General features: G+C 38.3%; 1 protein-coding gene across 2 annotated transcripts in view; it reads left to right on the top strand.

Annotated features, from left to right (window-relative positions):
• Positions 1 to 22,446, top strand: part of Nbas (NBAS subunit of NRZ tethering complex) — a 361,792-nt gene that overhangs the window by 267,419 nt on the left and 71,927 nt on the right. For both annotated transcript variants that reach the window (XM_020168280.2, XM_074049201.1), the window contains exons 43-44: positions 6,567 to 6,817; positions 7,816 to 8,150. In XM_020168280.2, the coding sequence (XP_020023869.2) occupies positions 6,567 to 6,817; positions 7,816 to 8,150 (586 nt within the window). The remainder of the gene's footprint in view (positions 1 to 6,566; positions 6,818 to 7,815; positions 8,151 to 22,446) is intronic.

The raw sequence follows: 22,446 nt of genomic DNA, 5'->3' as shown, positions 1-22,446 counted from the left end.
TCAGGATTCAGAGCTACTGCCCAGAGTCAGCTGTGTGGACTTGTTCATGTTTCTTGATTGTCTTGAGTTACTGTTTTCTTAGTTATTAGAATCTTTATCCTTGCCTTCAGGGTTATGAAGTTTAGAAAAGATCATTGGAAAGTATAAACTGGTGGATCCTTCAGTGATATTGTGGTTATGCCTATTTTTATTGTTTTTATTAATTCTGTTGATACTGTGTCTTCTTAAGCTTTGTACATAGGAAATGCCAGAGGGTGCTTCTAGCTAATATACTAGCAATGTATTTATTCATTAAATGTTGTTCATGATATTATTATTAGTAGTAGTAATAGTAGTAGTAGTCTTTATATTCCAAGCATAGTTTTTAGTGCTGGACAAGACAGATACCTCCTTCCCCTTATAGATCTTATATCCTCTTAGGTAATCCTCTCTCTCCGCTCCTTACCTCCCAATCAAAAACCAGCCAACATGTAAGCTGCATGCTATAAAGTAAATGTTCAGGGCAGATGGGGAAGGCCTTTCTTGGATATGAAGAGAAAACTCACTATTGAAGAAGACTGGAGGAAAGGACCTTGATTCCAGCCTAAGCAATGTAGGGAGGGTGCTTCTTGGTGTTTTTGTAGCTGAAGAAGATCATTTCAGCTGGAGTGTAGTGAGCCAAGGAGAGATAAACAGAGACTGGAACACACCTTTGGCACGTCACACTTTCTAACACTTGCCATCTTTCCCTTTTATTTAAACAGCAGGTCTGAAGGACCAACATCCTACTCTTCGCACTTTAATCTACTTTTTAGTCGCACAGGTGATTTCTTGGGTTAGATTTTTGGGTGGCAGAGATTATGATACATCCTCAATCTGAGAGGGTTCTTTTCATCTCAGATGCAGGGATGGACAAGAGCAGTGTATATCTGTAAGGGATATATAAACTATAATATATCTACCTTTTTTTGAATTCAAAGAGACACAGAATTTATGTGGGGAAGGTTACTGCTGCTCACATAGCAAGGCTTGTGCCCATGTTACCACGTTGTAAAGAATCCTAAATTCTGGCCTTCTCTTCCAGGTCCCCCTACCTTGAAGACCCCTGATACAGTAGAGGAGTTAGTTCAGAATGGTTAGTAAACACAGAAGAAGGATTTAATTCCATGTTGATCTTGATCTCCTGGGATTTAAGGTAGCTTAGGTTTTTATTGCAATGTTATGTCACACATTGCAAATTAAAACAAATAAAAATACAGAGCCAGGAAAAAACACATTTTAGAATAGGAATGTTGCATGTAGATATTCAGGTCATTGGCCTTACAGAGTTCTTAAAAATGGAGCCATGATCTTTCTTTGATATAAGGGGTAAAAAGGAATTGAACAGCACTATGGTTTGCATTGTGCATAAAAAGAATTCTACCAAACCAAAGATAAAATGATACACTAATTATTATCATTAACAAATTGGAAGCAGTTCTTTCCTTGTATTTGCAGATTTCATATCCATGTTGTGATCCTTAAGGCCACTATTTCCCAAATATCCAATAGCTCCTGACCCTGGCATAAAACTTAAGATAGAAGATATATTTGGGGCTCTGTATATCAGTGGAATTACACAAGTCTAGTTCAAATCCTGGCTCTATGACCTTCATTGTCAGGTTATTAGAAACATCCTTTTATCCCTCTAAATCGGTTTGCTTCCCTACACAATGTCTGTTCACGTCCTATTTTGCATGACTGCTATCAGATTACAGAGATATAAAAAACACCTGAATGTTGCAGTTGTTCCTGTTGATTTTAGAAATAGTCTAGATTTAACTAACCCATCTTATGACCAGTATTGCAATCTGATATTTCAACAATCCATCAGGATGAAGGTCCATTATTGCTCTTGAGAATTAAATGAGATGACATAGTGTTTAGCATATATTAAGTGCTCAATAAATGATATCTATTACTATTTCTATGCCATGGTGTTTCCCAAAATATTTTTGTTAGTAATGTAATAATATGAAGCTGTTAAACTGGTTAGAATTGACATTTTATGGGAAATTAAAAGGCTTGAAGAATAGGGTTATCTTTAAGGAAGAGATAAAACCTATTCATACAGCCTTTGATATCACCACTCTATTTATATAATAAAACATTGTGTTACTGGATATCAGTGTTACAAGGGATAGACTCTGAGATGGCTATTATTGATTCTTTCTTGTAAAGGTTGTTACATTCTACTTTGTCCACGTGTTCCCTGAGTAATCACAAGCTCTGCAGTGAGGTAGCATTGTAGATCATATCTGCTACATCAGACTCATCTTGAGGCATTCGTGTGGTGGGTACCTTGACTTGATCCCATCTCAGTAATAGCTATAATTCAGTAGTTCAGAGGATTGACATGTGTCATTTGACAGTCATCAGTGGTGAAGCCACCCTTCACCCATTTATGGTCCCTAATTGATACTCACATAGCTTCATATTTTTGAGCTTAGTCTTTGGGGGAAATGCCTACAAACTGCTACATCTGAATTGTGCCTAACATGAAATTTCCAGGTAAAAATATTGGCTTCATTGTTTATTGGGTAGAAATAGGAAGTTGAGCTTGAAAGACCCAATTTAGAAACCTAGTACCTATTTCGGTCTGAACTTTGACTTCCTTCAGAGACTAGGAATAACAAGACCTTCAGAGGAAAGTTATTATGAGGTTGAAATGAGATATTAGAGGCTAAAATACTGGCAGGTTATCTGTAAACTTCGTTTCTACTCCATCCCTATCCCCATCCCCTTTGCTCTGTTCAACCTTTCTCCCCTCTTTGTTCTCCCATTCTCTAGCTTCCTCCTTCCCTCCTCCATCTTCTCCCCTTCTAAGTGTTTCTTTCAGTCAGCTAACAGAATTGTATTATTACTTAATCTCAAACAGATTGAGTAAAACAAAAATGTATTTGAATAAATTTGTTTTCCTATACAAATATAAGTCCTTTCAATACATGCCATTCTTGAATCACATTTCAGGTGATTAGCAACTTGAAACGATTTCAGAGTACCTTAATCATGGAATTAATCCTAATAATTTATTCCTTGTGCATTGAGTACAACTAATGCTAGCATCGTCCTGTAGTTAATCTCTGAAAGTTAAATGTGCACTGTATATTTAGTATGTGTGTGTATGTGTATGCACACACACCTGCATCTTTATAGTGAAAACTTGTTTCAGGAAAAAGCACTTAAATTTTTAAGGGTAATCATTAATTTGATTAGAGAAAAGTTGACGGTGGTTTCGTGGTGTTTCCTCCTACTCTCTTAAATGTGGGTTCTTTGGAATCATTTTCTAAGCAAAGACTTCATTTCTTATTCCGAAGGGAAAATAGCAGTTTCTTTCAATGGAAACTATTACAATGAGCTATTGGTAACTAGCATCATAAAAGAACTCAACACATTGTAATTTACTGAAGAGTATTTATCTTGTGTCAGTAAAGGTATTCCAGTATCTAACTAGACAAGATAATTAGGTAAAATTACACACCAGGCAAACTGAATTGTAGGCATAGAAGAATAAATAGATGTATAAGGGAAAAAGTAATATGGATTGAGAGAGACCAGATTCAGAATCAAGTCAAACACAGATGAAGTAAATAAACTGTTATGATTGTTGTCCATTTGTAGATGTCTGTCTTGAATATTCTGTTTTTTTGGAATGTTGGGAATGAAATAGACAGGAGAACTTTTAGATTATTGTTGCTTAGAGAGAGAACTAATATCTATTACAGAAAGAATCCTGGTTTTGAAGTTGTTGTTAGTATGGATGGTCAACCTTCAAGGATCAATGGTTGTTGTGATGTCGTGAGCAAACACACACTTTGAGTCTAGACAGATTGGAATGCTTGGATTTAAGCAAGGCACTTAACCTATCTGAATGGCATTTTCTCATTTATAGGTTGATAATTACCCAACTTTAACTTATTAGCATAGCGTAATCAACTTAATAAATGCAACTGTTTTCCTTCATCTATTCTATACCTTGCTCTGCTTGCAAATATCTGTCAATTAGTCATTTTAATGGGGTTGTGTAGTTTTCTTATTTACCTACTATAACTGAATTGTTTTCAGACCTTGTTTTGAAGGAACATCAGAAATTTTGTTGAGTCCCTTTTCTATTCCGGTGTACATACAGTGTCTTTCAGAGATGATGTGTGTACTTTAGTGGTAATGATATCTTTTGACCAGCCAGCCATTTACACCCATCGTTCTGTGCTTCACTCCTCTTAACAGTGCCAAGCTCAAGTACTTCCTCTGTTGCCATTAACTTTACCTCCTCTGAAGTCATAGCTTTTAGTGATCCTACTCTTAATTGGAATATAATTTTGTACCCTTTATCAACCGATGCTGTTGTTTTTGTATTAACATTTAACTACCAACTAGATTTTCAAACTTGGATGAAATTTTTTTGCTATAAATGTTTCTATCCTTTCCAGAGTGTCCTTTCCTTGTATATGAAGGATACCTAATTTTGTGTTCACCTACCCATCTATTTGGTGTTTGTAGACATGTATTGAAGGTTTCCTGAGTCTCCCACACTGGACCTGGGTAATATGATCTGTGCCATCAAGCAGCACTCAGTCTAGTGGGGGAGACAGATAGGGTAATCAATAGTTACAATGTGCTTCGAGCACCATAGTAGAAAGATTCTCAGCATGTGCCAGTTGCGTAAAAGAGGCTGCCAGGGACATTTTTATAGACTAGGGACATATTTATAGATACAGATATTTTTCATAAATGTTTAAATTGTGTCTTAATGCAGAAAAAAAGATTTTTCTTGAAGTAAAAAGATCATTAATTACTTGATATTTTGGCTTTGTAGATTGTTCCTTTTATCCCAAGTATTATTACACTCTCATTAAAGTTTTAAAGCAGAATTTATTTTACCTTTATCTATAATACCCAAAGCATATGCCATTTGGTATGTTGTGAAAACGGAAACTCCAGTAAAGACATTGCTTTAAAATGAATGAGCCATAGCCTTGTCGCTACCAGAGGCCTCACTTGCTCCACATCTTTTCCCTCCTGTGTGGGAGCCTGAAAGTCGGGCATTTCTGGTAGTGTGGAGGGCTGTTGATACTGACGGCCCCCTACAACTGGAGAATGTGAGACTCATCCTGCCTAGGACACTAGGCTTGTACTAGATTCAAGGCTTCTGTCCAGGGAGAAACATAGGGTCAAAATTAACTCTGCCCCTCCCTCCGAAAAATATTCTTATCCTAGTAGTTTTAACCCTAAATAAGTCTCTCTCTCTCTCTTTTTTTTTTAATGGTAGGTTTTGAGCTCAGGGCTCAAAGAGAACATGGGACAGTGCGAGTCTAAGGACTGAGGCTTTAAGAGTTAAGCTAATGCAATTATTAGACACGGCTGCTGTGGTTTGCAAGTCTGAGCACCTAGGCTTTATGAAAGCTAAAGAGAGAACATGGGCCAGTGCGAGTCTAAGGAAAGAGACTTTAAAGAACAAAAAGAAAGACTTTAGAAGCAAGATTTTAAAGAAATATTTTAGAAGTAAGACCTTAAAGAATAGAGAAGAAAAGAAGCAAAGTGAAAGAAGAGAATAATAGAGTAAAAAAGCAATGAGGCTGTTGTGTATCTCCATCCAAGTGTCCAGCACACCTGACCCCAACTTTATGCATGTCTGTCTATCGTTTGTTCTTTCTGCATCTCCCATCGCCCCCAGTTAGCCCAGTTAGCCCAGTTAGTTTCAGTAATAACAAGGGAGTGAGAAAAAGCTCGCTCCTTGGAACCACAAACCTCTTCCCAATCTTAGCCTCCGGTGTATCTTGGGACAACAGGCACCCATCACTGTGCTTACCTATTGGTTGAGATGGGAGTCTCACGAACTTTTTGCTCAGGCTGGCCTCAAACCATCATCCTTCCACTGTCAGCCTACCAGATAGCTAGGATTCCAGGCATAAACTTAAATAATTCTTCTTAAAAATTACATTAGACATTTAAGTTAGTATCAAAATATGAAAATAATGTCTTATTCAAGGGGCATTCCTATAGGTAATTCAAAGTACATTTATTCTTTTCTGCTTTTATCTGGACACAGTATAAAACTGAGGTTTATTGAATATCAATTCATGAATCTTGAATGTAAATCTTATGCCTAAATGTTTGGGGTCTTTTTCTTCTCCTCACCGTTTCCTGAATTGCTGAAATAATAATCTTGTTTATAACATTTCTGTGCAGCAGCACAGATTTACATTTTTCTTGTGACATGAATAAATGATTTAGAGTGGAAGTGGGATGATCTGTGCTCGTTTCCTGGCTGGGAAACATGGGACAACTCTTCCAGCTGCAGGAGTGCCTACTTTAAGGGTTGGGGACCCACCTGAAATAATGTGAAAACTATATAGTGCAAGAGTGGGCATCTAACCCACACTTGTTTTCCTCTGTGTAAGCTGTCTGGATCCTGGTGGTTCAATACCTTTGATAACTAGGAAGAAGGGCTCTTTAAGAACTAGCCTTTCTTCCTGGGTTTCAAAAAGATCATGCTGTTCAATAAAGGAACCAAATCCTAATGCAGTTTCTTTGGCTCTTAATTTCAGTTTGTCCACAGGAGAAATTGAAAAGCGAGCCCAAGCCCTTCATCTCTTTGAGACTTTGAAGACTGATCCTGAAACCTTTCACAAGCACATGGTCAGGTATATTTACCCCACTATTGGTGGCCTTGATCATGAAAGGCTGCTGTATTATTTCACTCTTCTGGAAAGCTGTGGCTGTTCGGACTTTGAGAAACCTGCCATTTTGCCAGAAACCCACATTCGACTGCTGAAGAAATTCAAAGTAGTTGCACCAGGTGGGATGCTCATTTACCTGCTCAGACTCATTCATTCCAAAATGAAGCTAGGGAGTAATATTCTGAGCACAGTTGTGTTCATATATTATGATTGGCATTGATCTGAAATCACAGAACTTTGAAGCCAGTTGACTAGTTACTTACTATCTTTCCAACTCCTCCACTGACAGTTCAGTGAATTAGAGATAAGAAAAAGTGAGAAACCTATTGAGCACCACACAGTGACTACTGGTAGCCTAGTACTAAAAGCCAGCTTTGACCGACTGCTCCAGAGATTTTTCCCTACTCTCACTGGTCATATTCTAAATATGTAAATGACAAGGCCAAGACACTTAACACTAGGCAATTTGGCTGAATTTTACTTTGGTGGAGCCTATCTATTTAAAATGTGCATGAAACACTTAAAATAAGAGCCTTTTCACCTTTGATAAATTATGGAAATCTTTACATGGCATCCTTATGATCATAACTGAGAAATTAAAGATGTACATCTTAAATTGCTAAAATGCTTTATCATTTACATGGCAATTTCAACTCTATATTCATTTGGTATTCATAGCAGTTGTGAGAGTGTAGTTCAGTTGATCAGTTGTTTACTCAGTGGTGAGAAGTAAGGTTCAATAACTGCCTTAAAGTAGCTGGTGAAATGCTAGCTAAGTAGCTACTGAATATGAGGCAGTTTGGCGAGTGCACAGATAGAGGAAGACAGAGGTGCTGTGGATGATTAAAGAGGCAAGGAGATACTGTCTTCCCTAGAATCCAGATGAGGAAACTGAGGAACGTAGAAGTTGAATGACCTGCCTAGGATTGCACAGCTGATTAAGGTTCATGCTGAGACTAGGACTCTGATCTTGTGAATGAAAACCTAAACTGTCTAGAATAGATTGGTAGATCTTTTCATTTAGCCATGCAGAGGGCTGTGTGTGTTTGAGGGCACCTGCATGTTTACATTGAGATGAACCACTTACCTACTATTTTTTTTCTTTTCTTCCCAATAGGTCTTAATTATAAAAAGTTGACGGATGAAAGCACAAGTCCACTTGAAGCATTGGAGCCAGTGCTTTCAAGTCAAAATATCTTATCTATTTCCAAACTTGCTCCCAAAATCCCTAAAAAGGATGGACAGATGCTTTCCCCAAGCTCTCTGTACACTGTTTGGTTACAAAAGTTGTTCTGGACTGGAGACCCTCACCTCTTCAAGCAGGTCCCAGAGTCTTCCCTAGAATGTCTTCGTGCCTATGATGTCTGCATGAAGTATTTTGACCGCCTTGACCCGGGTGACCTCATCACTATGGTGGATGCAATTACATTTTCTCCAAAAGCTGTGAGCAAGGTAACTCGAAGAGTAGTTCCAAGTAGAATGCTTTTGAAAAAAATGGAAATTGCTTATAGTCTACAGACTTTTTTTTTTTGGTTTGGTTGGATATTATTTTGGCAGTACTAGGATTTTTAACTCAGGCCCTTGGGCTTGCTAGGCAGGTGGTCTAGCACGTGAGCCACATTTCCAGCCCTTTTTGCTTTTGGAGATACCATCTCATTTATGCCTAGGCTGGCCTGAACTGCGATTTTCCTATTTATACTTCCTGCACAGCGAAGGTGACAGGCATGTGCCACCATCCCCAGCTTTTTACTGGATGAGATGGCATTTTGTGCACTTTTTGTAGAGGCTGACCTCAAAACTCCTGATCTCCGCTTCTCGAGTAGCTAGGATCATAGGTGTGAGCCACCATGCCCTGCCTAGGTTTGTTTTTATTTCCTTTCTTGAAGTGGAAAACAATTATGTCTTTGACATTTCTTTTTGGGTGGGGGGGCTAAGGTGGATGTGTCTTAGTTTCTATCATGTTCTTCTGTTGACTATGCGCAAATAGTAAAAGTCATGTGCCTGCTCATTTGCATGTACGTTTTGTACATTATAGTTCTCTTGAATATGTCACTTTATGGTAAATACACCATCCTATTCTTCCACTCACCAAGGGTAAAGAAACTCCATTGCCCATCCCACCTTACCTTTATCCAGAACCTGGCTAGCAATTTGGCTGTGGAGAAATTGATCCCTTAAAAAATTTCACCTTAATTTACGCAGTGTATAACTTGGTGATAGAATTATCCATGAGCCTGCACGTCACATTTTCTTTTTTTTTATTATTGTTTTATTATTCATATGTGCATGCAATGCTTGGGTCATTTCTCCCCTCTGCCCCCACCCCCTCCCTTACCACCCACTCCGCCCCCTCCCTCTCCCCCCCACCCCCTCAATACCCAGCAGAAACTATTTTGCCCTTATCTCTAATTTTGTTGAAGAGAGAGTATAAGCAATAATAGGAAGGAACAAGGGTTTTTGCTAGTTGAGATAAGGATAGCTATACAGGGAGTTGACTCATATTAATTTCCTGTGCGTGTGTGTTACCTTCTAGGTTAATTCTTTTTGATCTAACCTTTTCTCTAGTTCCTGGTCCCCTTCTCCTATTGGCCTCAGTTGCTTTTAAGGTATCTGCTTTAGTTTCTCTGCACGTCACATTTTCTAATGCTCTGTACTTTGTTGTGAGCCCTTTGACTCCATCTTGATACCTGTTCTCAAGTCTTCAGAAATGTGTAGCTTCACTCATACCCAGATACCACTGCTAAGCAAATAACAGTTTCCCCCTGCTTATACCCAGGACTCTGTCTCATAGAAAATCTCTGTCTGTACTGAAAAACTCTTTTGTCTTTGGAGGCCCCTTTTTGTCTCCTCTTGCCTGTCTTGACTGCTGCCTTCTCCTTGCCCTAAGTCAGCAAGTTTGCCCAGTGTCTTCTCTCAAATGTTTTTGTTATGGCTAATATCATCCTGCAAATGGGATAGTTGCAAAGACTTGCAAGCAACTCCTTTAGCGGTGGTATAGGTAGAGGTTCAAACTTCCGTGGAGGATGCTAGATTTTGCTCTACTCATAGATACCCAATGGCTTCTTCATTTTCTTCTTATTGCAACCCAAGTAATTTGAATAATAACTTGGTTTTAAATTTTATGACCACAGCTATAAAAAGGAGACAACCATCTTAATTGTTTTAAAAAGAAAATAAGGACAATTCTAAAGGAAGATAACATGATATATTTGAAAACAGCATAAGTTTGGAATTGTAGATGTCTGACTTAGAACTCTGAACCTGCTCCTCATCAACCCTGTGGTATAGCCTCAAGAATCTCTGTTAGATTTCTGCCTCCTTGGACTGAGAAAACAGTGAGGGAGAAATTTTCTTACTGATTTTTAGGCAAAGCAAAGTTGATAATGAGGAGCCACCATGTAAGCTCGAAGAGATTTACTCCATCGCCTTTTCTTCTAGCCACTTACTTAACTGAGCTGCCTCTGAGAGGTCAGCACAAAGTATCTTTAAGTATTTCAGACCCACAGAAGCAGACTGTCCTGGGCAGTGTCCACAGCAGGGCTATATCTAAATGAAAAAGTCCAAGAAGGTTGTAATCTCTGGGAAGGAACTGGGCCACTTGGGGAATTTGAAATTCAAGGAAGTGGCTCCAGAGCTGGGACCTAGGTACTGGCTGAAGGGCTAGACAAGCAAGATCAGCCAAGACCATAAAGGAACCTTTTTTCCAAGGTAGTCCCCTAGCCCACCCTCAGGCTGAAGCGGGTTTTAGATGTTTTATGTGAGGGCAGGAATTGTCAGCCCAACTGTATGCTAATTGTGAGCATTCAGGTGGAGGTATCTTGTCTAAGCAGTTTTAGACCTTCCAGCAGCAGTTTTTACTCTTGGTGAAGTTCGAGTGGCATCTAGAGTTCACGTAGTTTCATCTGCTATTTATGATGTTTATGTCTGATGTTTAAATTATAGCCAATGCTCATCACCTGAGCTAATCTTACTTGTATGCTTTCAAGATGTCTGCCAAGCATCTGAAAATATATGGCACAATTGTTTGTGCTCATGTGTGTATTTTTCTGAACAAAAGATGCAGAGCTGACTTGATAGAGTCTCTCAATGGTTGGATTTCTTCCTCTTAGCTCATATGCTATAATATAAGCATAGAAATTTCTTTCTTGTAGACCGTTATTGAGAGCTGGTTTTCTACCAAGTCAGACAAATTAGAGAGGTGAAACAGCTACATTTAAAATTAATTTTATATATTTAGTCTACCTACAGTATTTTTCCTCTTTTATTAATTGGCAAGCTTTTCATTTTCTGATCAGAGGGGAAAAGTATAAAGTTTAGATTAAGTGCATGTTTGTAACTACACGATGCTGTCCTAGAGAGAGAGGGTGTAAAAATCAAAGTGAAACATAGCCTACACATGTCAGAGGACACATTTGGAAGAGGAAATGCAGCTGGATTTGCCCAAATTTGCAAAACACCAGATGTTCCCACAGCTTGTACATGATGTTAAAAATGTAAAATAAGTGTGTGCTATTCATACACAGTGTGCTGTTTTCAAATATGTACCCACATTTAACTCAAAACCAAATTTTTAGAAAGAACTGGTAAGCTTATTCTAGAGTGCATAACAAACACAGTAAACAATTGTTCAGATACTAGAATTCAAACAGAAATATCTCAAAGCCTGCATTTTGTACCCAGTCTGTGGTAAATATTCCAGGGGAGGTGCTGCACTCCTGGTAACTATCATTGAGTTAACATTTGCATCAGCTGAATTCATAAAATTCCGTAGAAAATATTTACAAGTGGTATTATGTCATGTAGGAAGAGACTGAATTTGCATGACATTGGAGATGATCAATATGCAGAAGGGAAATGGCTTAAAATGTTTAAAGTTAATTTGCTGCAAATTTAAATTGTTTTATTTGGCTGAGTCAGGTTAGAGTTGCTCTTATAGTGCTTGTGCAGCTCAGCAATTAGGAATATTTTCATTAAATGGAGAAAGAGTAAATTAGTGGGTTAGAATCCAGGAAACTGGTAAAAAAAAAAATTAAAGGCAGCTTGACTGCTGATACAGCTATATCTTGTAGGTAAGTGCATAGACATTACTACTGTCATTTATGAAATGCTGTCAAGAAGTTTGATAGAATCCTTCTTTAAAGACCCTCAGGTCAACTTGGTACAGTAGCCAGCTAATGTAACCCCAGTTACTCAGGATGTAGAGATCAGGAAGATTGGGATTCGAGGCCAGCTGAGACAAAAAGGTGGCAAAACCCCATCTTCAATCATTAAACCAAGCATGGTAGTACACACCTGTGATCCCAGATACAAGGGAGGCCAAAGGTAGAAGGATCACAGTCTAAGGACGACCTGGGCAAAAACATGTCACCCTAACTGAAAAACAACTAAAGTGCAAAAGGGCTGGGAGTGTGGCTCAAGAGGAGAGCATCTGCCTAGCAATTGCAGTGCCAAGTTCAAACCCTAACACCACAAAAACAAAACAAAGCAAAACAAAACAAAAACCCACCTTAGGTGATCATAGGATTTGAAAAGGCTTCAAGCATCTTTACCAGTGCCTCTCAATCTGGAATTAGACAGGCATTTCCCAACCCCTCATTCCACCCCACAGCTTCCCTCTGTTGTAGCTCCTGCCATTTCTGATTCATTGCAGTTGTAAACCACTGTTTCTCATGGGGACATAGGTTCTCTCTCTCCCTCTCTCTCTCTCTCCCTCTCTCTCTCTCTTTCTCCCCCCCCCCCCCCACTTTCCTTCCTCTCTCCCTCTCTACTGGGATCAAACCCAGGGGCTCCACTCATGCTAGTATTCTGTCTCTTTTGAGTTGGAACACAAAAAAATGTTGAAATTCTCTCATCTAGCCCATGCTGTGACCTTCAGACTTCTGTCTATCACTTCTGTTGATAATTAAGCTGCTACCCTCTGTCTCTCACCTCCTGCCATCTCTTTTTTTGTTTGTACTTTTTGATTCTTCCTCTGGAGCTATGAAAACACCATAAGGGCATCTCTACTTCATAGTGATTATTTAAATTCTTGAAAGAAGTTACTGCTTCTTCCCTTATCATATTTTCAAAACTATTTGGCATAGAAAATTTAAGAGTAAACTTACCTTAAATACTAAAAATAAAATAAAATTTTTTTCTCAAGTTTAAGTCTAAATTAGAAGAAGGGTCTCTATAGTGCTAGTGCTATCTTGTACCTAAGGACAGCAGACATCTTTTACCATAGTGTAGTGCCTGAGTCCTATGTAATATGTTGAAAGTGTATTAAAATGGAACATGTAAAAATGTTGAGATGGAGTATGTTACCTAACTTCTTGAAATACTATTTGACTTCCTGATGCATGAATGAAAAGGGTTTTCTATAGGTTCAGATGGAACCATGAAATATTTAGGCTTAGCTATGTGCCATCCATGGTATTAGCTGCCAGAGGTGATATCAAGCTGCAAAGGATATACTTGTACAAAACTAAAAATAAAGTTTGTTTTTTATTAACAGCAAAAAAAATTGTAAATTATTATAATTGAGACATATATTTCCAATGAAATTGGATTTTTTTTTAGAAAAAGAAAATTAGAAGCCAGTATTTATTAAAACTGTACTGGATTATATGTTATACCAGACACTTATGTTGGTTAGCTTCAAATATTTGAGATAATCAACTTCTAAAGAGAAAAAGATTATTTTGCCTCGTAGTTTTGGAGGTTCTGGTGCATGATCAATTGACCCCATTTCTTTGGGCCTGGGGTCAGGTAGCACCCAGTGTGTGGGGGAGCAAAGGTGCATACCTCGAGACCAGGAAGAAAAGGGAAAAAGAGGAAGAGACTAGGGTTGCACTTGTTCTCCGAGGATACTGCCCTGTGACCTGACGGCCCCACTAGGCCCCATGTTTCCACCACTTCCCAGTAGTGCCAAATTGGCAACAAATCTGGGCCTCTGAAGCCCATAGGCTTTTGAGGAACGTCCAGAACCCACCCTGTAGTAACACTTTATAAACATCATCCTCAACTTCTGCTGAACACTACTGTGTTCATAATTTTCCCACTGTAGTCAAATTTGGGTGATTACAAGTTTTAATGCTGTAACTAAGCCTATGAACTGGTTTGTTTTTCTAAAGAGAAAGAATAAGAGAACTATTCACAAGGCTATACTTCTTCCTAGCAAAATTTTAAATAGGAGCAAACCCTAAGTCAATGATATAATCCTAACTCAGGGTTTGAAAACTAATATGTAGTTAAAGTGAAATCATCAGGCTTCACCTGGGAAGGCCCAACTAGCCAGTAGATGAGTGATCTGTGATGCTACAAAATGTTTCTACTCCCTCGAAGTCTTCCCAGAATTCCAGAGAAAGGGACCAAAGCTAACTTGGCTGCATCTTGCTTTGCCACTCATACTTATCGTTGCCTTTACCTTTTAATCTGTACTATCATCTTTCTCTTTATTTGGCAATTTGAACCCACTGGTTGCCTTCTGTGTCACAGGGCCTTGCCATGAGATGTGGAGCTTTCTCATGCTCTTTTAATTCCAAGTTGTCCTGCTTTGTTTTCTTCTTGGTCCTCTTCTCCTCTAGATGACCTTCAGTGATGACCTTTTCATGCTGTCTTAGCATCTGTCTAAGGTCTTAAAGATGTGCAAAGTCACTGGCCTTTGCAGCTCAGAGAGCATGTTTAGTTTATCCTGTTTCATATTTGTATCCTTATCCAATTTCTCCCTCAAGTTTCTGCTGCTACTTTTTAAAGAATATTTCATTCTCCATACAAATTCAGTTCTCATCCTTAGTTTCTGTAAGAGCAGTCATTACATATCAGGAGTTCTTGTCAGCTGGATTAGAAATCAGAATTTCTCAAGGTTAGCTGCTCAACAAGATAAGAGCACTGCTTTCTTCACTAGCTGGGAACACAGGAATGCTGAGGGCTTACTCCAAAGCTGTAATTCAGTTCAGTTCAACTCACTTTGCATTCACAAATACTGCTAGGTCATGTGGCTGGCATTGTGCTAGATATGTGCCAGTGCTCCAGAACAAAAGGACCACTCTCCTGTTACCTCAGTCTCCTCTAGCAACAGTTTGTTTTGTTTCATGATTTTTTAGATGTAGGCAACCTGAATCTCAGTATTCCTTTTTATCAACTCCCTGAGTTGTTTTTTGCCTTCATTTCTTGCAACTAGTTCTATGGTAGGGGGAGGCAAGACATTGTCTTGCTATGGTCGCTCACACTAGCCTGGAAGTCGAGGGCTGCCTTGAACTTATGATCCTCCTTCCTGAGCTTTCTGAGTGTTGGAATTATAGGTGGATATCACCATGCCGGTTCCTGAGGTGAGTAATCTACACATCCCGACACTGTGATTCAGCTTGCTGTTCTTTTTGCCATTCATTAGCTGTTTTTTTGTTTTAATGTTTAGTTTTGTTTTTTTTTTCTTCACTTCTAAAGCCTGGGAAGTCAAGAGCATGGTGCCAGCTTCTGTTCAGCAGCTGCTTGAGGCCTTTCTGCTGTGTCAGCACATAGCAGAGGGCAATACATGGCAAGACAGCTAAACTACATCGAGGTAGTTCAAGGGCAAGGATGGTGCCTTTTGTCTTTAATTCCTGCTTCCTAGTATAGTTTAGTCACTCTTTAAGTAATCACTTAAATACTCATTATCATGGAGTATAGGTTCTCAAACCTTTTAATCTCAGGATGCCTTAACTTCCATTCATTTACTTAAATAGGTATATGTACGTATGTTTGCATGTATGTATTTATGATGGTACTGGGTATTGAACTCAGGGCTTTGTACTTACTAGGCAAGCGTTCTTAAAAATTATTGAGGACCATAAGGCCCTTTTTAAACGTAGGTTACATCTGTAAATATTATCAAATTAGAAGTTAAATTTGATTTAAGTTCATGAAGAAAATCCAGCCTTATACAGATACTAGGTTGGGAAAAATGAGTTATCTTAACAGCCTGTAATTTGGGGTGTACTTCAATACTATACTGAAACTCAAAAAGTTGTAGATTCTTAATGATTAGTTGCAGTGTAGAATCTGAAAAAAAATATTATTGAAGTTTTGGTACCCTGTTACACTAATACCATTGGTCTAGCCTTTGAAAGGATCACTTACCTAGGTATGGTTTCATAATACAGTATTAGTAGGCATTTGGAAATATTTGTTCACTGAACTATGCAGATAATTCAAATGTTGATACATTGCATTATACAATACCAGAAAAATCACATGCATTAATATGAACAGCAACCTCATCAAATAAGTCTTTCTGTATTGGAATTCTGTCAAGCTTACAGGAGTTTTCTGGGATTCTTATTTTTGCTTGAAAGTTCAAATTTTATCATTGAAAACAAATATTACGTTCTATTTTCCTTGAAGTTGCAGGGTCACTTTGTTCACTTTGAGGAAAACATCTGTCAGATATCCAACTCTGAATAGCCATAGTTTGTCTGTCAGTTCTTTCAAGCAAAAATGTGGTATTGTGTACAAAAAAACATTTAGTTTAGCTCACAATTGAAATAATTGCACAAGTTCATTTTCCTGTATACATTGACATACTTTGTCTGTACATCTCATTTCTTCACAAAGAATATTAAAAATATATGCACCCAATGGTTGATATTTAATAAAATTAATATTTTTAGTTTTTCATCTAGAACATTCTTAAGTGAAAATGATAATGAAGAATGTAGTAACTCTTAGTATAGTTTGATTTGTGCTAAGTTCTCACAGTTTCACCCACCATGGCTTTTCCCTCCTCATTACAAATGTCAACACAACAGAAAAAGGTAAATAATATCTTGTAGTGTTACTACAAAGGCAATTTTGACTTTGCAGACTCCATAAGAGAGGCTTGGAACTCTTGGTAGTTTATGGGCCACACTTGGAGAATCACATGCCAGAGTATTGCTTTTAAAACCACAGCTGTCTCTGATGTCTACTTGGAAGATCATTTCTACTTCCTAAATATTTATAAGAATGAACAATGAAGATTATGGTAAGTGCCAGAGCAATAGCTGTGTTAGTCAGCTATTTGTTGCTGTGTCAAAATAGCTGAGAAAATCAGCTCGGAGGAGATGTATTTTGGCACAGTTTCAGAGGTGTCAGTCCCTGGTTGGCTGGCTCCATTGCTCTTAGCCTGTGATGAGGCAGAACATCATGGCATGGAGGCCATAGTGAAGCAGAGCTGCCCACCTTATAGCTGCTGGGAAGCAAAAAGAGACAAGTCACTTTTATAATCAGACTCCTCCCTCCCCCCAACCCATTAAGCATGAACCCATGAGTAGGTTAATCTGCAGCCTCCATGATCCAGTTGTCTCCAGTGCTCCCACATCTGAGCACTGCCGCACTGCCCTTCAACATGTGAGCTTTTATGGGACATTTATTATGATCCAAATGTTAACAATAATATTAAAATTTCAGTTTTCTTACAAGACATTAATTTCTAGTCAACTTTCCAGATGTAGAGTGTTATAAACAATTTGAAGAAAATGAACTATGGCAATATGCAGTATTTTTCTCTTTATAAGTTTTAACCTTTATAGTTTTTACAGTTATACACACACATACAAATCATTATCTTTTATTGTCGGTCAAAATTAGTAGAGAGCTAAGCAAGAGAGAGTTATATGGCAAAAGAGGTTTGGAGTAAGGGTGTAGCTCCTCAGGTACACTCTTTGAACCTCTCATCCTCAAGAGGTGATTTTTTGTCCCCCAGGGCCTTATGTAGTGGAATTTTAAAGTGATGCTTATTATAGTTCCTTCCCTCCTTTACTCACACTCATTCTTAGACTTCAAAAAGATGGAAATAAGTATCAATGATAAATAAATAATAAATATTGTTGGAGGAGCTAGAATGGAGAGTGTGGTCTGGATCTGCAGCCCAGTGGTTGACTTAGAACTGCTCCAGAAAGCAGTTCTGTAAGGAAGCCAAGAATGAGTGCCTGTGGTAGATGGGCAGGTTGTTGACAGGGTGTAGCCACATGGCACTCTTATTTTAAGTCAGTTCTCATCCTGTGTGGAAGAATATGGACGAGAAGGAGAAAGATACCTTCCTCCTCCAGTTTTCTGTTTAGTGGCAGGAGTGCAGGTACTCCCTATAGTGGAAAACGTTCCCCTAACTGATTAGGCTCATTGTGAAAGGTTTTGCCAACCAGGAGAGAAAGACAATGACAATCTGTCAGCCTGATCCTGTGCTCACTTCATGGCCCAGTCCTCCACACCTGCTAGTTTTGTGGGGTATCCTCCTGAGTTCAGTAGAGAGCAGTTCATCCTCTGCTTCCAGAAAGCTCTAAAGGTCAGGAGAGCACTTTCTTCTGACCCCCTGTGGTCTAAGTAGACAATTCATTCTCTAATTTTGGCCAACTACATTGATGAATAAAATTCATCAGAAGCCACATGCTTGAGCTTAGTGAGGGTAGAAAATATGCCAAATTCTACAGGTCAGCAACTTTAAAATGCCCCAACTTTCAATTCCCATATTAAATTCTCAGGGAAAAATTAGCAGCCTAAAAATCAAGTTCTCTTGCCCTTTTAGTTAAAGTTCAGCTAAATCAAAATCCAAAATTTATTTGTTCAACAAAAATAAGGCACATGTATTATTTTTCCTAGAGTCTGTTCCATCTTGGCTGCAAAAGTCTGGTTTATGTGTCTGGGAAGAAGTAAGTTTCTTTCAGCAGAATATGCCTTCTTTCACCTCAGTGGCATAGCTTCTGCAGCAAATCTAAAGTTAAATTAAACCTATACCAAATTTTTCATCATTTTTAAAGATTCTCAAAGGATAATAGAAAAAAAATTAAAATGTGTCAGTATTAGCTCCATATCCATGCAATTTAGAAAACTGTAGCAAATCACTGGCCATAAAGCAGTAACTCGGAAAAACCAGGTTCACAGAACCCTGTTCTTACTCAAGTTCAAACACACATTAGTGGAGCTCATAGAAGTGGCTTAGTGGTATGAGAGGAGAGGAATAGGCAGAGGAAAGTCTTTGTTGGTTTAGCTTTACTAGAGTATTAGGTTAGGCCAATTGTCCAGAGATTGGTTAGAAAGTCTCCCATCAAGAGGTTGACTGTGACATATGTTTTCCATGGTGGAAAGGAAATCTTTCCATCTATTCTGCCATCTCTGTCAAAGACAATTCGTTTTGTATATGCCTGTCTGTAGTAATTATTCCATCCCAATTTCCATTTTCTCATTTGTGCCTTGTACTCCTCTCAATTGAGTGCCACAGTGGTTACTGTCTTTGTGTTGTGGAATGCCACTTGACTGAGAAACCTGCTTCCTCGGGCAGTTTTCTACTCAGGCCCACATTGTGTTAGCTGAAAAAGAGATCTCTCAACTGAAATCAGTGTAGATGCTTCTGAAACCTGTCCCCCTAAGAAACCAAAGAAGACCATCTCCTCTGCTCTGTGTTCTTCATTGGATTTTGTGTCTGTGCCATTTCTGTGGGAATAGAAATAGTTCTGTCATATCTTTGGGGTTTTATAGGGGGAAGAATAAAAAAAAAAATCTGGTCGTCCTTTCTCAAGCTACCATCACTCAAAAGATAGAGGAATCAGATAAAAATTTCATTATTATTGGTAGACTTGGATGAGAGACTGTGCTTTGATTGTGCATATCAGCCTTCCTCGTTCCAGCCCTGCACTAGATCTTCACACTACCTGCAGGCACTTAGGCAGGTCAACAGCACACACCTGCTTTGTCAGATGGACTGCCTCCTATTCATGGGCCCTGGAGAGGAGGCTCCAGATTAATATTGTCTGATAGAACTATAATGGGACAGCTGTGCTGTTTGAAATTTTCTAACAGCCTCATTTTAAAACCTAAAACATGCAATCAGTATATTAATGATATATTTTGAATTGTTTTTAACCAGTTTTTGAAAGTGTAGTATGTACTTGCAGGATACATCATCTCAGACTAGCCACTTTCAAACACTCTGTAGCCACATAAGTATGTTAGACAGATTCGCTGCTCTAAAGTGGAAGTCTGGCCCTACCCACAAATGGTTACCACTGAAGGATATGAGTGTCAGAAGAGTACTTTTCTTGCAGTCATATAGATCCTATAGGAAAAGGACAGGACTAGCCACTCTTCATCAGTTTTCTTCCAATGTTACTAATCAGATGCCATTCCTGCTCTCCTGAGAAGTGGGAGAGTGAAAAATGAAGCGTATGGGACCCATAGAGCAAAGTTCTTGCTTTATGGACCAAGGTAGGTACTCCACAAAAGGAGAAAATAGTTCCCCCAAACATACCCACATGGATGTTAAACTAACAATAAATTGTAAGACTTAAGAGGTTATCTGTCTTTCACAGAAATCATAGTGCGTGCTATATAATGTACTAGGAATAGCTACCATTTATTGCTCACGTATTATGTACCAGGCACTGGCTGCATACTTATCTCCAGTAAACATCACAACAGCCCTGAAACATATGTATTACAATCTCCATTTAGACATGTGTAAGCTGAAGATTACACGTTAAGTAATTTATTCAAGGTCAGTAGGAAGTTGGTAGCTGAGCCAGAATTCCACTTCTAGCTTTATCTGTTCAGGTTTTAGAGTTCTTCAGCAAATGACAATTATTTTCTTCCTTAGACAGGAACCTAGTTTTCTGAGGCAACTTGTTCATTTATTGGATATGCTCTGTGTTATTCTCTTATCTGGAGTCCACATCTGCCTGTTGCATGTGTCTTCCTTTCTGTAACAACAAAGAAATAGAGTTTCCTCCTCCATGATGGAATAAAAATAACCATATCTCCTCTGAGTTCCGTCCATTTCTTTCTCTTCTTCTTTTTTTTTTTTTCTCAATACTGGGGACCTACACCTTGAGCCACACCACCAGCCCTTTTTTTGTGATGGTTAAATAGGGTCTCTCAAACTATTTGCCTGGGCTGGCTTCGAACCAGGATCCTACTGATCTCTGGCTCCTGAGTAGCTAGGATCACAGGCATGAGCCATTGGCATCCAGCTTTCATTTCTTCTTTATTCTTCAAATAATCAGGATTACATGTTTTCCAGTTCTAATCGCTTTCTCCTTGATTTTATATGTGTGCTGCTTAAAAAGATATTTAGTGGCTTACCCAGCACAGGTTTATTGTCTTATACTTCTATAGGTTGGATTTCAGAGAAGAACTTCACTGGCTAAAATCAAGGTATAGGTAAGGTTACCTTACTTCCTGGAGGCTGTAGGGGAGAATCCATTACTTTGCCTTTTGTAATATCTAAAGGCTGCCCTCATTCCTTCGCTCATGGTCCTTCTCTTTTGCCTTCAAAGCCAGCACACTTACATTTATCTGACCCTTCCATCTTCACATCTTTCTCTTTGACCAAATCCAGGACAGGTTCTCTTCTTTAAGGACTCAAGTTATTAGATTGGGCCCACCAGAATCATTCAGGGTTATCCCTCCTCTCAGGGTCCATTACTCACATTAATCATGTCTGCAGTGTTCCTTTCCCACATAAGATAACATATTCCTTGATCCCAGGGATTAGGAATGCGGACACCTTTGAGGTCAATAATTGCTCACCTCTACATACAATAAGGTTTAAAGAATTTACAGGCTCATTATGGCCTTATAAAAGGACTGTAGTTAAGACCAAAATGGAAATACAGTAAAAAGAAAATCATTGAAAACGATTATCAAAGCTGAAATATACTGTCATATACAATACATATCTTGTTGATAGACAATTTCTTAAATAGAAAAGATACATATCTAACCCATACTTGTCTTAAAGGTCCTGTTCCTTAGTAGAAAGTAGTATGTTCATATTTTAGCCTATCTGCCCTTAAATTGTATGGCAGCTGTTGCTGTTTTATAATCACACTGAATTCAACTATGGAAGTATTACAGATGTTTCCTCTGGGTGCCAAGTTTACTGAATGTTAAATCATAATTTTTTTAACTCTTTAAGTACTTTGCCCATTGGTCTTGTTTTGATATAGACATTGATTCCTTTTATTCTGAACTGGATGAACTTTATTCATTCCAAATACTTTTAGGAAATGTATATTTATGAACCTTTTCATTTTCTTTATTCTAGGTTTCTAAACAACTGAAAGATATCCTGATCCTTGCCATCAAGGAGCTCATAGCATATTGAGATCTATGCATACCTGCATAGCAAATGAACTATAATTTAATAGAGGAAATATTACTAGGGCATTAATTCTACATGTGCAAAAAGACATAATAAGTATTTATTGAGTGCCTCTGTATTTCAGGCATATATTTGTTAATTATGGTAGCTTATAATGACATTTTCAAGGTTTTTAAATGTGCAATGTATACTGCTTTCACTTGACCTTCAGCTAGCTCATGTATGTTGTTATTGTAGACATTGGGCTTCCATTCCTATACTTAAATACTTATACTTTTAAAAATTGTTCCTTTCAGTTTTAAAGGTGAAAGTTTAGTTCAATAAGCATATCCTATCTTGACAAAAATGCAAATAACCACCAGCTTAGGAGATAAGCATAGGAGAGCAGAGTTAAAAAGGAATTGTCTTTCCCAGTATGATTGCCAAAGGCACAAAATAAATGGGAGCAAGGAGAATACTTGAAGGAGAATACAACCTTTGAAGCTTGATATGTTGTAACATAATTTACTCTTAAATTCAAGCAGACCTGAGAAAAAGCACCTTCTTTTATAAGACTGTGAAGAAAGGAAAGGCTCTTCTGTTACAGGTTTCACACAGGATTACTGGTACTTCAGAAGTTGGTTATTTGTTTAACTTACCCTTTTTTCCATTTCTTCAAAG

Source organism: Castor canadensis, chromosome 12, assembly GCF_047511655.1.
Source record: "Castor canadensis chromosome 12, mCasCan1.hap1v2, whole genome shotgun sequence".
Lineage (NCBI taxonomy): Eukaryota > Metazoa > Chordata > Mammalia > Rodentia > Castoridae > Castor > Castor canadensis.
Note: the sequence above shows the minus strand (reverse complement) of the source record. Positions and strands in the feature narration are given on the sequence as shown.